This window comes from Salmo salar, chromosome ssa02, assembly GCF_905237065.1.
Source record: "Salmo salar chromosome ssa02, Ssal_v3.1, whole genome shotgun sequence".
Lineage (NCBI taxonomy): Eukaryota > Metazoa > Chordata > Actinopteri > Salmoniformes > Salmonidae > Salmo > Salmo salar.
The window spans coordinates 30,904,313-30,924,319 of NC_059443.1; the positions used below are offsets into that span (position 1 = coordinate 30,904,313).

The window sequence follows — 20,007 nt, forward strand, 5'->3', positions numbered from 1 at the left end:
TTTTCTAAATGAAAACTTGAAGTTTGTAGCATCCTCCATCGAAATGTTTTTATTTCCAATAAAAAGACAGTAGAAAACTGAAGAGGGTACATTGATGAATATGCCTAGTTTATTTTTTTAAAATACAGGCAAGACAGCTCGCCTTGAGGCTAAACAAATGTAGGTGTGCCCCCTATTAACTGTGTTGTCCAGTCAGTGCTGGAAATCAACAAGGTTTCCGTTTTGGATAACACAAGCTTTTGAAAAGTATAATTCCTCAATATTCTCATCCTTTTGGGAGTTTCTAAACTCCAGTCACATATCGTTTGATTTCAAGGAGCTGTGACGTTGCTTCGGGCTAGTCTATGACGTCACACCCAGTACCGGTCTCTCCGCAGTGTGGAAATAGTTGGTGGAGCGCACGCAGTCCGATCCACAAAACACCTTTTTAGCTAAGGGACAAATATACATTTGTGAGTTTCTTGTCGGCATCGATTGGACAGGATTTGTATTATTTTTAACAGGCTCCGAAAGACGCTCAGTCAGTGAAGGACGTTTGAAATCGGACTTCTGATTAGTTCACGATTAAAGTTCAAACCGGGAAAAGACACGGATAGAGGTTGTTTTATCAACGACATAAGAGTCATTTAAATCAGAGCACAGACAGCATGGCGAGAGAAGATGCTCGAAATTGGCATGACTTCACAAAAATGATCGGACTGCTCAGCGTGGTCACGTTGCTGACTTTTCAAGGTAAGAAGAACATATTTCAGAAACCACCCTAGAAATTCAACAGCAGCCTACGTTGTTATCCTATACTCGTACCGCGGATCGTTTGGTTGTCACCTGCCGGGGAGGACTCCGTTTGGATCCAATCAACGTGCAGGTGTACACTAGGTCTTAACGTTTTCATTCTTACGGTCGTGAAATAAATTATGAATAAACAAAGTCTACTTGTGTCCCTCAACTAATTTGACTAGACTATTTTCTGACCGTGACACTATCTCACTCGGTAACCAGAGTTTCGGCGTAAAGTAGGCTACGCGGTGTTTTTGCTCGTAAGGTGTGGCTCAGTTGGCAATCGAAGTATATGTTCTTCCTGGTGCCAGCAGGTGCATTGTCACTTGTTCTGTTCCAAATACAACCCTAGCGCTGTTGCGTGTCCTTGATCCTCTTTCCCCAGGACCACGTTTCTCCTTCAATTCCTTACGTCCCCCTGCGCCTTTTCTTTCCTCTATCCGACACATCATCCTGGATTAGTTCCAGTTCACAACACATCCATTGGGTTAGAAATAGCTTTTAATGTAAACAGTGCAGCAACAGGGTGTAGCCTAGTTGCCACCAACAACAAAAAGTGATTGAGGCTGCAGTATCGCACTTGATAGCGTCCTTGTGGCCTGTGCATTTTAAATAAACACCTGTACCCAGAGCCATATATTTAAGCAGTAAGGCCCGAGGGGTGTGGTATATGTCCAATATACCACGGCTAAGGGCTGTTCTTATTTCGCAACGCGGAGTGCCTGGATACAGCCCTTACATGCCGACTAGACCGTGCGTCCGGCATAGCAGGCAGCCGGTGTATATTGGCCATACACCACAAACCCTTGAGGTGCTTTATTGCTATTATAAACTGGTTACCAACGTAATTAGAGCAGTAAAAATACATGTCATACCCGTGGTATACAGCCTGATATACCACTGCCTTCAGCCAATCAGCATTCAGGGCTCGAACCACCCAGTTTATAGTTAGTTAGACCAACTGAGAATTTTGAATATTGTTCTAATTCTAGACATACAGTTGCATTGTATTGTTTAAATATTCACCATATAATGTTAAAGGAAAAATCCACTCAAACTATCTTTTGGTATTTTTCTAAATGTTTTGCATGTCAGCAGTCAAGTTTAAGATATTGGACTGTTTTGCATCATATGATGTATTTTGCATCTGCATGATGATGTGGCTGGTGACACTGCATCTTGAAAGTCCAATGTCTTGAATACTTTACTTCTGACATGCAAAACATTTTGGGACTGCATCAACAGTGGACTAATAACTCACATTTTGCATTTAATTTTTTGGGGTGGATTTTGAGAACTTGGCTGCCATAGAATGTTGTCATGTCATGTAAATGCATCATAATGCTCATTCTAGACATTCAGTTTTATAGTCTTTAAAAAAAATATTACCCATGTAATGTCAATGGGGAGCTAACATGGCTAATGAAAAGGAAAACTGGCTGTTCATGTTCCCAGGTAATTAAAAAATAAAAATCAATCACCTGGGAACATGAACAGCTGTGTTTTTTTTTTATTTGTCATGATTTCATCTAGAACTCCAGCACTGGAAAAAAGTACCTGGATGCATAGGAGGAAGTAGGGGTGCTGAGGGTGCTGAGGAGCACCCCCTGGGGAAAAAATCAAATAAAAAATCTAAAATATATTTTGTGGAAAGAAATGCAGAAACCGCATTGGCCCACCTCTCTAAATACATGGTTCTGCCTGTGATTACAGTACGATTATCAGCTAGTTCTACTCCATCAAAAGGTGGGGACAGTAGCCTAACCTATTTGTTTTGTTTCAACAAATTTCCCGCTTAGGCTATATTTAACTTCTCAACAGTGCCCACTTTTGGCGTCACACTTACATTACCAACATCTTTTGATCTTTATATGTATTTGCTGTATTCAGAAGGTTAATTTATTCAGGTGTGGTAGGCTTCGCGCTCAGGTGTGCAGATTCCCGCCTTAAACTTGCAGAGTGATCAGGCAAGTTGGCCCAAACAAATGTAAATCTCTATATTCATTTATTTGTAGTGGCAATTTAACCCAGACCTCTTTATTTTTTCCTTTCCCATGGATAAAAAAGTCAACACTGTAAGGAAACTTTAGTGCCACAGGAAGAGAGGGTGCTGGCCTAGCCGAGGCCTATTGTACTGCCTGCTGTAGTTGATTTTTATTTTATTTTATTTATTTAACTAGGCAAGTCGGTTAAGAACAAATTCTTATTTTACAATAACGGCCCAACCCGGCCAAACCCTAACCCGTACGACGCTGGTCCATTTGTGTGCCGACCAATGGGACTCCTAATCACGGCCGGTTGGGATACAGGCTGGGATCGAACCAGGGTCTGTAGTGACGCCTCTAGCACTGAGATGCAGTGCCTTAGACTGCTGTGTCACTCGGGAGCGTTGTTGTACATAACACAAAAATAATAATAATAATATCATCATCTGGCCCAGAAATGTATTTTCTCTTCTGATTTATTTATAGCGTGGACCTTTTCAGCCCAAATCCATTTTACAGAACATCTAGTGCACTTAGGGGGAAGGAAACCAGTGGCAAACAAAAAGGTTTCTGCATATTTATCAGGGAAAACGCTGGTTTAACCAGTTCAAGTGTAAAAATCTCCCTCTTCACTTTACTGATTTGACAGAAAGAGCCTCTTAAACGACAATGTTCAGGCCTTGTTTGTGTGTTTTTGTGGGAGAATGGTTTTTGATTTTTTTTTTCTTCTGTTCTTTGCTAAGCCAAGAAAATCTTGTTTATAAGGAAATGACCAAAAAGAGTTTCAATAGCTTAGTAGAGGAAGGTAGGCTTAGTTCAGTTCTCATCAATTTCAATTTAATATAGTCTCATAACCCAGCTTACAGTGTAATAACAGTGAGTTTAATTTGTTTTGAATTAAGGTAGGCTTCTATAGTATGAAAATCAATAAAAGACATGTAGTAGAAAATGAAGTTATCTTGAGAGAATGGATGGGATTCCACTTTGAGCCCTAAAACCACACTGTAATACCCCCTAACGAGGTGGAGGTCCTATGTGGGTCAGGAGGGCTTGAACCCCGTTGCCATGGTGATGGTTTATATTGAAATAGGGCTATGGGGTCAGCTGTGACTGGTTACGTTGTCTTTACGGCTGAGTAAACGGCGTTGGTGTGCGTGTGAGAGCGACTGGTGGGCTGGCAGGGTCAGGGGAGAGCAGGCTACAGTCGCACGCTGTTGGAAGAAGAGAGAAATGTGACATTAGGCCAAATTGACTTTGTGCAGTGACCAGCAGTGAAGACACTTGAGATCCTCCTGATGGGTCTCTTCAGCCCTTTGGGAACCGGTGGCTTCTTTAGAGAGACAGTTCAGGCTGAGGATTGTGTTTCAGAGTCAGTCTGTTGATGGTTGGTAGTCAGTTGGTTTATAGGACTGAATGAACAACGAATTCAGACCCCCCCCCACGTCCTCCCCACCACCACCACTTGAGCTCCCTCCCTCCCTCCCTCCCTCCCTCCCCGCCTGCCAGACCCAGTACATACAGGGGGCCTTGTTCTCTGGTCTTTTATTTTCTACCATCTTTCATGTTCCTGTCCAGCGCTTTTGTTTGAGCGACGTTAGTTATTGGTTTATTCAAACGCACTCCCTCCTCTCCCCCTCCCTCTGTCCTCAAGGCCATGCTGTTTATGGGTGTCTGAGAGGGGGAGGGAGAAGGGAGTGAGAGAGAAAGATGTGATATTCCACGGATAAAAGAATGTGGAGTGTGTTTTTTTGGGGGGATGGGAGACTATAATTGAAACATTCTTATCTAAATCAATGTTTCTTCCCAGACAAACACAGCAGAAAAAACCACTGCAGAAATAGACTAGTCTTATTTGAAATTGGAAAAGCAACCTTTTTTTGAATGTGTGAACTTTTCAATGAATGTCTGTATGCTCCAGGTGTTATGTTAATGAGGTGTCCTTGCCCCTCCACTCTAGAGCTGCAAATGCCATGGGGATTGGGAAAAGGTCAGGTGTGTGTGTGTGTGTTCGTTAGCCTTGCTTTGGCTGCTTTTAGTATGGCTTCATCACTGGCCCTGTCTCGCACACACACACACACTGCAGGGCCTGTTTAGAGCGTAGAGCAATAGTTGCCCTCATCACCAGTCAACCTCAGTTGATTCAGACATAAATGTGTGTTTTTAATTTACAGCCCAATAGTTGTGACAGTAATATTAAGTGTGTGTGGACGGTGCCCAACACCTGTGGCCCTGACTCTGCTGCCTCCATGGAATTCTAATTTAATCCTCATTTTATGGCAGTTTATAACAGTTCGTCAATGAACTACATTCCACATAGAATGAAAAGACCTACTACAGTAAGTCAAGCCATAGAGCTTAGTGATGCGTGTGTCTATAATCAATGTATGTGGAGAGAGTTATTTTCTCTATCTATACATATTTCCTTTAAATCAAAGGCCAGACTAGGTTGTTGTTGATTTAAAACATCATTAGACAAGATGGATAGTTCTGGGGAGAGAGCGAGTGAAGGGGAGAGAGGATGTATAGAGAGCGAGGGAGAGTTTGGTCAATCAGCAGCAGTTCTTGTGTCACTGAACTGTGAGTTTTGCTTTTGGACAGGGAGGCAGGAGCGGTAGTAGTCCACACACCACTAGCTAGTAATAATGAGGGTGTGTAACCTGAGGCTATGCTGTGTAGGGCTGACCCCATTTAGTTGATTGTTTGGTAAATAGGCTGTTGGTCAACCAAGATTTCTTTTTTCGACAAGCAGTGGCACATATGTAAAAAAAAAATATATATATATATCCGTCTCGGTGGACTAGTCCGCTGCGGGGATGGCACACCACTGTCACCAGTAGTACATTTACCATTCATTCCCATCATTTCTCATCTACAATGTTTGTTTGGTTATGGTCATTTCTGTTAATGCATTCAATATATATTATTATTACTACAGTCTTGTCATCGGAGTGGACACATTGTTTGTAGAGCGCACTACCTAGGCTACACTACCTAGGCTACACTACCTAGGCTACACTACCTAGGCTACACTTGTGAGAAAGTTTTGGTTTATTTCATTCCGTTTATGAGTTGTCAATTTATTCATTGTCTTTTGTTCGGCGCGCTCCTGTCAATGTTGAGTAAGGACACGCACCTGATTGTGCATAGAACTAGGCCTAGGCTACCTGCCTGCATGCAGATGTAGGCCTAGAAATGTGCCCATTTTAGGATCTGATACACTACCATTTCTGTCTTAACTCACCATCACTGTAGCTTCTCAAAGAAATATCTTCTTCGTCTCAAACGGCAAGTAAACAAAGTCTGTTTTTACATCCATTTGAGAATGACAATGATTTCTCAATGTAGCCTATTTGAACAATCTTTCCAACTCTCTCCCTTTTTTGTTAACCACTCAGCATGAAAGGGGGAAAAAATGTCATGCTCTGCTCTGGTGGAAACGTCATAAAATAGGCCTACCTGAATACTTTTTACCCCTTGTGAAAATAGTCTACAGCTGTGTCTGTCCAGAGTGAGGGCAGGGCCAAGTTAATAGTTGATGCAGTGTTTCTAGTTCCTTGCAGACAGGCCATAAGTAGCCTGTGATTTTTAGGATATATATTTTCTACCTGCAGGCTGCAATGTTTTTATTTGTTGGTTTATTTTGGCAATTTTTACATCTTGCCAATAGTTACTTTTAGATTTGTATCATTTTCATTTAAATATAATTTTTATGAACCACATCTCATTGATTTTGCGATATGAAGACTATTATAAGTTAAATGAACCTGTTCCATTAAAGGGTCTGAATACTTATGTAAATAAAGTATTTCTGTTTTATTTTTAATAGATTTGCAAACATTTCGAAACCTGTTTTCTCTCTTTCATTATGGGGTATTGTGTGTAGATTGAGGATTTAATTTTTTTTATTTAAACCATTTTAGAATGAAAGGGTCTTTCTCTCCTCTCTCTCTCGTCAACAGTTTTAGAACACCTACTCATTCAAGGGTTTTTATTTATTTTTACTGTTTTCTACATTGTAGAATAATAGTGAAGACATCAACACTATGAAATAACCCATGGAATCATGTAGTAACCAAAAAAGTGTTAAACAAATCAAAATATATTTTATATTTGAGGTTCTTTAAATAGCCACCCTTTTCCTAGTTGACAGCTTTGCACACTCTTGGCATTCTCTCAACCAGCTTCATCTGGAATGCTTCGCCAACAGTCTTGAAGGAGTTTCCACGTATGCTGAGTACTTTTTGGCTGCTTTTCCTTCACTCTGCGGTCCGACTCATCCCAAACCATCTCAATTTGGTTGAGGTCGGGTGATTGTGGAGGCCAGGTCATCTCATGCAACATTCCATCACTCTTCTTCTTGGTAAAATAGCCCTTACACAGCCTGGACCTAACACAAGTGTGTTGCGTCATTGTCCTGTTGAAAAATGGGACTACCTCATGAATCTGGTTGCGAGAATGCCAAGAGTTTGCAAAGCTGTCATCAAGGCAAAGGGTGGCTATTTTGAAGAATCTCAAATACATAAAATACATTTTGGTTTGTTTAACCCTTTTTTGGTTACTACATGATTCTATGTGTCATTTCATAGTTTTGATGTCTTTATTATTAGAAAATAGTAAAATAAAGAGAACATTTTGAGTAGGTGTTCTAAAACTTTTGACTGTGTGTGTGACTGCTCTCGGTCGACCAAGATGTCTTTTTTGCCGGGTGGTTTCTTCAGGATGTGGTGGTGTTCCTCCCTGTCTACCACAGTCGTCTGAGAATAGCCTCATTTATCTCTACATATTAATTAAACTGACACATCCTTTCAAAGCATCTTTCAGAGGGTGTTAAATAACTGATGGATCATGAATGAATGACTCAGGCCCCCCCCCCGCTACAGAGATCCTCCATTGGGAGTGTTTGTTTTACCTGGCAGGGCTGCCAGATTGGAGGCCATCCCATCCAATCAAAGGGAGAAGTAGAAATCCCCCCCCATCCCCTTTAAGGAATGCCAAATGCCATTAAGATGGAATGGGAGTGGAAGGGTTTACAAAATCATAGTTCTGCTGAGGTCACTGGGTTCAGGTTGGATTCCAACTAGAGCAAAACACACACAAACCCGTCTGTAGATGTTATCAAGGCTGGATATGGTATGAATCAGTGGAAATGCTGATAGTGCTCCTTATCATCCATCCCTCTATCAAAAATGTCTTCGTCACAGAAACACATTTGCACACACACCAGTTTCTGTCTCCCTGCCTGCCTCTACACTCAACACAGTACCTTAGAGAATCCGTGTTTAGCTGGTCATGTTGGGAGTAGGAGATTCTCTTTGACACAGTCTCAGATGATACCCAGCTACAATGGTCCAACCCCCATCGAGAGAGACTGAGTCTAGGAGCAGCCCCTGAATGGGACATGGCATGACACTGCAGCAACGGTTTCACAGTACCACTTACCAAGACTCCTGCTGTGCCCAATGAAACTGTGACCCAAACAGTAGTGAAGTACCCAATTGTCATATTTGAGTGAAAGTAAAGATGCCTTTAATAGAAAATGACAAAAGTGAAAGTCGCCCAGTAAAATCCTACTTTAGTAAAAGTCTAAAAGTATTTGGGTTTTAAGTATCAAAAGTAGAAATAATTTCAACATGAAGCATGTATTTAGTGAGTATGCCAGATCAGAGGCAGTAAGGATGACCAGGGATGACCAGGGATGTTCAGGTGATAAGTGCATGAATTGGACTATTTTCCTGTCCTGCTAAGCATTCAAAATGTAACGAGTACTTTTGGGTGTCAGGGAAAATGTATGGAGTAATAAGTACAATATTTTCCTTAAGGAATGTAGTGAAGTAAAAGTAGTTACAAATATAAATAAAGTACAGATACCCCAAAAACCTACTTAAGTAGTTCTTTCAAGTATTTTTTCTTAAGTACTTCACACCACTGGACACAAACCAAGGCACTAGGACTAGGCTGCTGGTTAAGAGGGCTGAGAGGGGTGGGTACAGTTGGAATGAAGGGGGCAGCGTTAGTGGGGGAGCAGAGTGGAGATGACATACTTTTAAATTCCTCACAGTGGCAACTTGGCACAGGGATAAGGGGATTTGGAGGAGAGAGAGAAAGAGAGAGAGGGAGGGAGGATCTGCTCATTTGTAGTTTAGCATCATCCCTCTCTCTGACACTTTAACAGTGACAGATCTAGCTATCACTGATGGAGTTGGGCCAATTATGTCGAACCTTTCTCTCTTTAACATCTTCTGTCTTTCTCCTCACACTTTTCTCTCCTCTTGTCTCTCCCTCTCCCGTCTCTCTCCATCTGTAAAATCCTCTGTGGTGCGCTCAGCAGATCTGTATGGCACTGAGCACAGAGGCCCTTGACATTGTCCTAGCTACAGACACACACGTGTTTCCGTTGTCATTAGCAGTCACCTTAATGTGTCCAAATGGAGAGTGTGGTTTGTGTTATTGATCTTGTATCGATCAGGGAAGGATGCAGTGTCCTTATGTGTTATTGAAAACATTTAGGTTTCGCACTGACGGCTCCGTCAAACCACTATCTCTCTTTCTCCCCCCCCCATTCTCTCCCACTTTTTTTCACATCTTTCTGTTTTTTCGTAATGTGTTGTATGTTTTCCGTGACGTCACAACCTGTCTCTTCCACTTCTACACCCCCAGTTTCCTTTTTCTCTGCATCTCCGTACAGCTCACTTTGAGAAGGTCGTGTCAAATTCACACTTCCCAGCCTGTCTGGACAGACAGAGACAGGGCTGGGGGAGGATATTTACTGAGTTGTGACAGGACCTTGTTTAGGGTGACACGCCTAAGACTCAACCACATCATCACATGCTACTCTGGGCTGTTGATGGTGAAGAATTGAATCTCCCAGTTCTCTCCTTCTTCCCAAAGTGTACACTTGTTCACTTCCCTTCCCTGATTCGAAATGGAAATCACTGGTAAAAGAAATATGGTGTAAACTCCCACTAGCCTATGCCTCCACCAATCCAATGCTTTTAGATTTGTGGGAAGTAGTTATTTAGAGCAGGAGAGAGGACATACCGTATTACTGGGCTACAGGCAGGGAAGACATTTAGGCAGTGAGTTTATTTAGTGTGGGACATTTTATCAGAGATAAGAGTGGAGCTGGAACAGAACATTCAGTCATGTTTAAATTGTTCAAGATAAAACAGATATTACACAGTGTGTTGTCTTCTATTTCCCCATGTTCTTCTGAATCTCAGAAACATTAAAGGGAAGATGGCCACCGGCAGACTGCATTTCTGATTAGTCACAACACACTGATGCCCACAGCTATCAACCTTACCAACTCTGTTTGCCTTGTTCTGTGTGCATCCCAAATGGCTCCATGTATAGTGCACTCATTTTAACCAGAGCCCTATGGGTCCTAGTCAAGTGTGCTCTATATAGGGAAGAAGGTGCCATTTTGAGATGTAACCTCTGTCAATTATAGTGTAGTTATCCAACTGCCACCCAAAGCAAACCTCATGATGACCTTTTTCAGCTTGAATTTCTACAGAAGACTAGCCTATCTGAATGATCACCATTGAGATTCATTGCAGCCACCAGGACTGGTAGAAAGCAGAATAGGAGGAGACTGGAGTGACAGGTTGGCCTGTTCCCCTCACTGGGTTTTGTCAACAGGGTGTGCCAAAGTGTTTGTTTACTACAGATAGTCTTGGCACTTCATCTAAATAGAATTTTGTGTTGAATGAGCCCCCCCCCCACACACACACACTATAGCTTCATCCATCTTACACAGCCACAGTGGGGTCTCTGACTCAGTCCTATTCCTTTATCCCTCTGCTCTCTGCCAGCCCTCTAACTAATGAATCCAATCTACCTCCTGTAGCTCTATCCCAGCCTCTCTCTCTTTCTCTCTGCTTTTCTTTCTCCATGTCTCACACTCTCCATCCCTCCTCATCTTCCTTCCTCCTTCTCCATGTCTCGCTATCTTCCCTTCTCTCTCTGTCTGTCTGTTGATTTCCTCTGAGTAGCTTCTTAACTTCCTCCTCTCTGTAATTTGGTCCCCGTAATTGAGCCGTCTGTTCAGCCTGTCTTATAGTCCGTGTCCCCCTCTCCTTCCGTCCCTCCTTCCCCTCATCCCTTGTTTCTCCTGCTGTAATTTCAATGTCTTTGGTTCCCTTCTTTCTCCGCTCTCTCTCCTTCATCTCCCTCTCTCCCCCTCTGTCTTATTCCCTCTGTCTGTTTCACCCTACATCAACCTTGAAGTTTCTCTTTAAGCCTGCCAATACAAACTACTCTCTTTGTTGCTTCTTTTCCCTCACTGTTTTGTAATGGTGCCTTTCCTATCAACATGGTGTATTGCTGCCTCTCTATTGCAGTCTCTCTCTGCCTCCTAACAATGTTCCTTTTTCTCCTTCCCTCCCTCCCTCCCTCCCCCGCTCCTGTCCCAGAAGGCAGTTTTTGAAGGTTAAGTTGCTGCGACAGTACAACAACGTTTCCCAACAATCATCTCAAGCCCTCTCCCTCCTCCCTTCCTCACCCTGGCTGCAGAATGGCACTCGGCTATCCCTCCAACACACACACACACACACACACACACACGCTCTTTTTTTTCACAGAACCTCAGGCTCAATGGTGGGCTGAATCAGATTGCTGAGGGAGAGAGGTTGTGCGAGGGAGAGAGGTTGTGCGAGGGAGAGAGGTTGTGCGAGGGAGAGAGGTTGTGCGAGGGAGAGAGGTTGTGCGAGGGAGAGAGGTTGTGCGAGAGAGAGAGGTTGTGCGAGAGAGAGAGGTATGGTTTTATCAGGACTAACCTGTCCCACAGAGATGCTGTGGCCACACTCAATCCTCTGAGAACTCCTATCACACTCTCAGGACACTGCTGTTACAAGGACTATAGAGCACAATACACAGATGTGAAGTCTAGCCAGGTCACTTCCACTAAATGTACCATGCTTGGGTTCTACAGCAGGTTGGGTTTGGGGAATTGAGGAAGAACGGCACCATGCCTTGCCTTGATGTGAGTTACTTCTATTCATATCAAGTTACTGTTGTACTGTGGGCCAGCCAGGCATTGGTGGGTAAATTATATACTACTGTTATTGAAACAGGCCTGTCATTGTGTTCCTAGTGGATTCCCCAGTTCCTCCCTTCCCTCCCCTAACTTTCCTGGTTTCCCCTTCCTTATCCTTCCTTCCCCCAACTTTCCTGGTTTCCCCTTCCTTATCCTTCCCTCCCCTAACTTTCCTGGTTTCCCCTTCCTTATCCTTCCCTCCCCTAACTTTCCTGGTTTCCCCTTCCTTATCCTTCCCTCCCCTAACTTTCCTGGTTTCCCCTTCCTTATCCTTCCCTCCCCTAACTTTCCTGGTTTCCCCTTCCTTATCCTTCCCTCCCCCAGGGCCACTAGAGCATCACAGAGCAGCCTGTACCTTGGAGTCCCCCGTCTACCTTGCCAGCTCATCCCCCCCACCTCCACTCCTCTACCTGGCCAGCCCCCCCCCTTCCTGTCCAGTCTGTGTGAATGGACAGATCTGTCTGACTACCCAGCTCCCCTGAGGAAAGGTGGAGCTCCAAACAATAGTCAGCCTCTCTCTCAAAGAAAATGTTATTGGTCACATAAATGTGGTTAGCAGATGTTAATGCGAGTGTAGCGAAATGCTTGTGCTTCTAGTTCCGACAGTGCAGCAATATCTAACAAGTAATATCTAAGAATTTCACAAAAAATACCGAATACACACAAATCTAAGTAAAGGAATGGATTTAAGAATATTTAAATATATGGACAAGCAATGTCAGAGCAGTATAGAATAAGATGCAGTAGATAGTATAGAATACACTATATACATATGAGATGAGTAATGCAAGATATGTAAACATTATTAAAGTGACTAGTGATCCATTTATTAAGGTGTCCAATGATTTCAAGTCAGTATGTTGGCAGCAGCCACTCAATGTTAGTGATGGCTGTTTAACAGTCTGATGGCCTTGAGATAAAAACAGTTTTTCAGTCCCAGCTTTGATGCACCTGTACTGACCTCGCCTTCTGGATGATGGCAGAAGTTGGGAATGGAAGTTGGAGGACCAGGTGTAGAAAGTAGCTAGTTGGTGGTAGCAGTACTTTGGTTCATGTGTGTTGGTGTTGTGTATCTCCTTCATGCTTGTCGACTGGCTTTCTTGGCTACTTACGGGCTGTTCAGTACACGTGTGTGTGTGTGTGCATGCAGAGCCAGGCATGTCACTGGGAACCCTCCTGGGTGTTCTGACCTTGTAGGCAGCTAGGGGCAATTTCCTGATATCGGCTTCACTTTTAGTCTTTAAAGGAAACAATCCTCCCTCTCCTTTCTCACTCCTCCTCCCTACATTCACTCGCTCGCAGCTGATTTGTCTATCAGTGATTCATGAATTCAGCTCTGTCGTGCAATAGCCCTTCTAGGGGGGCTTGGTGTGTGTGTTTGAGTGCGTGTTCATGCTGAGTGACGGGTGAGGGCTTTGGGCGTTGGAGAAAGGTAGAGCGAGAGAGGGAATGTGCTGTGACGCCAGCCAGCCGTGATTAGAGCTGTAACACTCTCCGATTTTTAAACCCACATTTAAATAGACATTGCCTAGGGAGTGTTTGGGGGGGGGGGGTGCCCTGCTCTCTAAACGAACACAAGCGTCTTTTAATTTCTCTTCTTTTAAATAGATGTCCCCAAGGCCCCACCTACCAACTTTTGCATCTCTCTCATTCTTGCTCTCGTTTTCTCGTTCTCTCTCTCCTCCGTTCAACACGGAATAGCTTTATCCGCCATAGATTATTGATGTCTTCCCTAGCTGTAACCCTCCTCTCTGCCGTCCTCCCTTTTCCTCAATCTTTTGGCTTTCTTCCCTGCACCAGTCAGGTCCCTTCCACGCTCCCTCCCTCGCTCCCTCTCTTCCTTGCCATCTCTCCCCCCTCATTCCTTCTAGCTGACTCCATCTCTACCCTCAAAACCACTGTCTTCTTCCTTCCTGTTCCCAGCTCAACTCTTCTTTCCTCTCGCTTTCTGTCTTCCCCTCTTGTTCTCTTATTTCGCTCCATTTCTGGCCTACTTTCTCTCTCTCTCTCTCTCTCTCTCTGTCTGTTTCCTACTCTGCCTATATTTATTTACATGCACAGGGAGTGATGGATGAATGAAGGTATATATGGAGGGGGTTTGGTGGCTGGCAGGATGTGAACAGACGCTGAACAGTTCTGTCAATCTAAACATGACTAATGACTTGGCTAATGGCTTCCTGCGTTCGTTGAGTCGTTTTAGTGTTCTGTCAATGTCATCAATGAATTAGTTCAGTTCCATTTCAGTATTCTAAGATTGACACTTTCTCAAGTCCTCTCTTAGGACTAAATCTGATTTCATACTACTGCCAAAGTGCCAAATGTTGTAACTAGAGTATGAACTGGCCTTTACAAGGCAGAGATCTAGAGTTGGAGCTCATTCTAGAGACTGAAGCATAATAATGAGACTTAGATTCACACTTCTATAGTGGAACGTGAATTCCCAACCACCGCTCCTCTCCCCTCTTCTGTACATTTCTCGTCCCCTTGTTGAATTATGCAGTGTTCAATTTGACAACCGCAGCTTAGCGACGTAATGAGAACAAATTAATATTCACAGCGTGGGAAGGTGAACTAACACTGCTCAGCTTGTTTGTATGTCTCAGTGTTGTAATAGTCAGTTGTTCATAAGGACTGTAACTTTGGTGTAATCAGAGTTAGAGGTGTTCGTGTTCGACCACCCTCTGTGCTAAACGGCTGAACACTGAGGGTACAAAACATTAGGAACAGCTAACTTCTTAACATTGAGGTGCACCCCCTTTTGCCCTCAGAACAGCCTCAATTTGTCGGGGCGTTCCACAGGGATGCTGGCCCATGTTGACTCCGATGCTTCCCACAGTTGTGCCAAGTTGGCTGGATGTCATTTGGGTGGTGGACCTTTCTTGATAGACACTGAGTGAAAAACCCAGCAACCTTGCAGTTCTTGACACTCAAACCGGTGCGCCTGGAACTTACTACCTTATCCCGTTCAAAGGCACTTCAATCTTTTGTCCTCAAATCTCTCCGTCTGAGTGGCTCTGAAACGGAACTCGCCAGCAGCATACCACCCTGCATCCCACTGCTGGCTTGCTTCTGAAGCTAAGCAGGGTTGGTCCTGGTCAGTCCCTGGATGGGAGACCAGATGCTGCTGGAAGTGGTGTTGGAGGGCCAGTAGGAGGCAGTCTTTCCTCTGGTCTAAAAGAAATTATCCCAGTGCCCCGCCCTGTGTAGGGTGCCGTCTTTCGGATGGGACGTTAAATGGGTGTCCTGAGTCTCTGAGGTCATTAAAGATCCCATTGCACTTATTGTAAGAGTAGGGGTGTTAACCCCGGTGTCCTGGCTAAATTCCCAATCTGGCCCTCATACCATCATGGCCATCTAATCATCCCCCTCCTCTCCCCTGTAACTATTCCCCAGGTCGTTGCTGTAAATGAGAATGTGTTCTCAGTCAACTTACCTGGTAAAATAAATAAACATACACGATCCATGCCTCAAGGCTTTAAAATCCTTCTTTAACTTGTCTCCTCCCATTCATCTACACTGAATTGAAGTGGATTTAATAGGTGACATCATAGCTTTCACCTGGTCAGTCTATGTCATGGAAAGAGCAGGTGTTCTTAATGTTATGTATTCTCAGTGTAAATTATGTGAGTCGTAGTTTGAGGAAGGGGATGGTATTGTTCTACCATGTAGCTGGAGTTAACAAACCCCCATACAATGATACATCTACCATTCTCTAGATTTCAGTATGTACTGCGCTTTCTCTGTTGTCCGTACCACCCCATGTGAATCAGGCTGGGAGAGGAGCAACAAGGCCTGTTGTATGATTGAATATTCTAGATGTATGGATAGAGGAGATTGAAGCTGAATGCACCATCAGACCAGGAGATGTTGAAAGATGGAGAGGCTTGGCCTCCAGGCACCCGACCATCGGGCCACCTAGCTAACCCGACCATCGGGCCACCTAGCTAACCCGACCATCGGGCCACCTAGCTAACCCGACCACCGGGCCACCTAGCTAACCCGACCACCGGGCCACCTAGCTAACCCGGCCACCGGGCCACCTAGCTAACCCGGCCACCGGGCCACCTAGCTAACCCGACCACCGGGCCACCTAGCTAACCCGACCACCGGGCCACCTAGCTAACCCGACCACCGGGCCACCTAGCTAACCCGACCACCGGGCCACCTAGCTAACCCGACCACCGGGCCACCTAGCTAACCCGGCCACCGGGCCACCTAGCTAACCCGGCCACCGGGCCACCTTGCTAACCCGGCCACCGGGCCACCTTGCTAACCCGGCCACCGGGCCACCTAGCTAACCGGGCCACCTAGCTAACCCGGCCACCGGGCCACCTAGCTAACCCGGCCACCGGGCCACCTAGCTAACCCGGCCACCGGGCCACCTAGCTAACCCGGCCACCGGGCCACCTAGCTAACCCGGCCACCGGGCCACCTAGCTAACCCGGCCACCGGGCCACCTAGCTAACCCGGCCACCTAGCTAACCGGGCCACCTAGCTAACCCGGCCACCGGGCCACCTAGCTAACCCGGCCACCGGGCCACCTAGCTAACCCGGCCACCGGGCCACTGAACTCAGTCTACCATGGCTGAACGGACAGGAGAGGGAGAAAGTGAGGGATGGGGAAAGCGAGAAGTAGATAATTGTTCAGCACACAGAGATAAATGTGCTTGGCAGTAGCTAAAGGGGGAGACGAGAGACGAGAGGAGAGAGGAATAGGGAAGAGGAGAAAGGGAAACTCGTTTCAACACCGTCAGTGGCGGTAATGAGACACAGGTGCAGCCTGTGGAACCACAGAGACTGTCAGGGGGGGGTGACAGGGAGTGTTAGCGAGGAAGGGAAAAGAGATGGGAGGTGAGGGAAGAGGGGCAGAGGGAGAGCGACTGAAGAGGGGCAAAAAGAGAGGGAGGGAGAGAGAGGTGAAGATGGATGATGATGAGAGCGACAAAGGGAGGGCACAAACTGCACAGGAAAAGATGGAGGACAAAGGTGTGAACACTAAGGAATTAGAAGTGTCTGTGTGGGAGAGCGAGCAACGCGCACACACACACACACACACACACACACACACACACACACACACACACACACACACACACACAAGCCAAGGGGGCGTACTGTACCTGCAGTCCTCGTTACAGAGCGGTAACAGAGCAGTAACAGAGCGGTAACAGAGCGGTAACAGAGCAGTAACAGAGCGGTAGAGCAGTCGGAGGTGATCAGCTGGAGAGAGTCTAGAGACACAGGAATTCTAACGTGTGTGTGTGTGTGTGTGTGTGTGGAGTGTAGGGCTGGGAATTGCCAGCGACCTCACAATACGATATTATCACGATACTTCCGTGCCGATACACTGTGTATCGCGATTCTCACGATTCTATATGTATTGCAATTCGATAGTGTGATTATGTATTTGATTATTCATTTTTTTATGTTCCAAACATATTGCTCACCATATGTCTGCTGCAGAGGGACAAGAGAGAGCCATGAGAAAACAAGTGTTGATCAGTCATGGAAATAAAGGTGCTGAAAACAAATTGGCTTCCTATTTAAAAAGAAGATGGAGAACAAGCTATGGAGGAAAAATACTGGAGATTTGGTGCAGATACAGCCAACTAGCGCAAAAATAATATTGGCATATTGTCAAAACGATATCGTCAAATTATATTCCCCCCCCCCCATCACTAGTGGAGAGCAGGTACAAGAGGTGTGTGTGTGTGTGTGGTATGCTGTAGGAGTGTGTGTGTCTCCAGAAAAGTGTGTGTTAGGGACATCTGAGGCAGTGGGAGAATGGCCTTTGTATTCAGAACAGAACTGAGTAAATATTTGGAAGTGCCTGCTGTGTGGGGTAGATTGTTATTTGTGGCGGGGGATGAGAAGAGGGAGAGAGATAAGAGGGGAGGCGGAGAGCTGAAGAGCTCAAAGGAGTGCAATTGTTTACCCCACTATAGAACATAAAGTCTGCTCTGCTCAGGGACCATGGAGAGATATCAACATAAAGTCTGCTCTGCTCTGCTCAGGGACCATGGAGAGATATCAACATAAAGTCTGCTCTGCTCTGCTCAGGGACCATGGAGAGATATCAACATAAAGTCTGCTCTGCTCTGCTCAGGGACCATGGAGAGATATCAACATAAAGTCTGCTCTGCTCAGGGACCATGGAGAGATATCAACATAAAGTCTGCTCTGCTCTGCTCAGGGACCATGGAGAGATATCAACATAAAGTCTGCTCTGTGCTCTGCTCAGGGACCATGGAGAGATATCAACATAAAGTCGCTTGGCTCTGCTCTGCTCAGGGACCATGGAGAGATATCAACATAAAGTCTGCTCTGTGCTCTGCTCAGGGACCATGGAGAGATATCAACATAAAGTCTGCTCTGCTCAGGGACCATGGAGAGATATCAACATAAAGTCTGCTCTGTGCTCTGCTCAGGGACCATGGAGAGATATCAACATAAAGTCTGCTCTGTGCTCTGCTCAGGGACCATGGAGAGATATCAACATAAAGTCTGCTCTGTGCTCTGCTCAGGGACCATGGAGAGATATCAACATAAAGTCTGCTCTGTGCTCTGCTCAGGGACCATGGAGAGATATCAACATAAAGTCTGCTCTGCTCAGGGACCATGGAGAGATATCAACATAAAGTCTGCTCTGCTCTGCTCAGGGACCATGGAGAGATATCAACATAAAGCGTCTGCTCTGCTCAGGGACCATGGAGAGATATCAACATAAAGTCTGCTCTGTGCTCTGCTCTGCTCAGGGACCATGGAGAGATATCAACATAAAGTCTGCTCTGCTCTGCTCAGAGACCATGGAGAGATATCAACATAAAGTCTGCTCTGCTCTGCTCAGGGACCATGGAGAGATATCAACATAAAGTCTGCTCTGCTCTGCTCAGGGACCATGGAGAGATATCAACATAAAGTCTGCTCTGCTCTGCTCAGGGACCATGGAGAGATATCAACATAAAGTCTGCTCTGTGCTCTGCTCAGGGACCATGGAGAGATAACAACATAAAGTCTGCTCTGCTCAGGGACCATGGAGAGATATCAACATAAAGTCTGCTCTGCTCTGCTCAGGGACCACGGAGAGATATCAACATAAAGTCTGCTCTGCTCAGGGACCATGGAGAGATATCAACATAAAGTCTGCTCTGCTCAGGGACCATGGAGAGATATCAACATAAAGTCTGCTCTGCTCAGAGACCATGGAGAGATATCAACATAAAGTCTGCTCTGCTCTGCTCAGGGACCATGGAGAGATATCAACATAAAGTCTGCTCTGCTCAGGGACCATGGAGAGATATCAACATAAAGTCTGCTCTGCTCAGGGACCATGGAGAGATATCAACATAAAGTCTGCTCTGCTCAGGGACCATGGAGAGATATCAACATAAAGTCTGCTCTGCTCTGCTCAGGGACCATGGAGAGATATCAACATAAAGTCTGCTCTGCTCTGCTCAGAGACCATGGAGAGATATCAACATAAAGTCGTCTGCTCTGCTCAGAGACCATGGAGAGATATCAACATAAAGTCTGCTCTGTGCTCTGCTCAGGGACCATGGAGAGATATCAACATAAAGTCTGCTCTGCTCTGCTCAGGGACCATGGAGAGATATCAACATAAAGTCTGCTCTGCTCAGGGACCATGGAGAGATATCAACATAAAGTCTGCTCTGCTCAGGGACCATGGAGAGATATCAACATAAAGTCTGCTCTGCTCTGCTCAGGGACCATGGAGAGATATCAACATAAAGTCTGCTCTGCTCTGCTCAGGGACCATGGAGAGATATCAACATAAAGTCTGCTCTGCTCAGGGACCATGGAGAGATATCAACATAAAGTCTGCTCTGCTCTGCTCAGGGACCATGGAGAGATATCAACATAAAGTCTGCTCTGCTCAGGGACCATGGAGAGATATCAACATAAAGTCTGCTCTGTGCTCTGCTCAGGGACCATGGAGAGATATCAACATAAAGTCTGCTCTGCTCAGGGACCATGGAGAGATATCAACATAAAGTCTGCTCTGTGCTCTGCTCAGGGACCATGGAGAGATATCAACATAAAGTCTGCTCTGTGCTCTGCTCAGGGACCATGGAGAGATATCAACATAAAGTCTGCTCTGCTCTGCTCAGGGACCATGGAGAGATATCAACATAAAGTCTGCTGCTCTGCTCAGGGACCATGGAGAGATATCAACATAAAGTCTGCTCT

General features: G+C 45.3%; 1 protein-coding gene across 1 annotated transcript in view; it reads left to right on the forward strand.

Moving 5' to 3' along the window:
- Window positions 1-314: 314 nt before the first annotated feature.
- The window catches only part of LOC106579633 (poliovirus receptor), a 59,976-nt gene continuing 40,283 nt past the window's right edge, over window positions 315-20,007 (forward strand). The window contains exon 1 of the mRNA XM_045702144.1: window positions 315-732. Within this exon, the coding sequence (XP_045558100.1) occupies window positions 648-732 (85 nt within the window). The 5' untranslated portion in view covers window positions 315-647. The remainder of the gene's footprint in view (window positions 733-20,007) is intronic.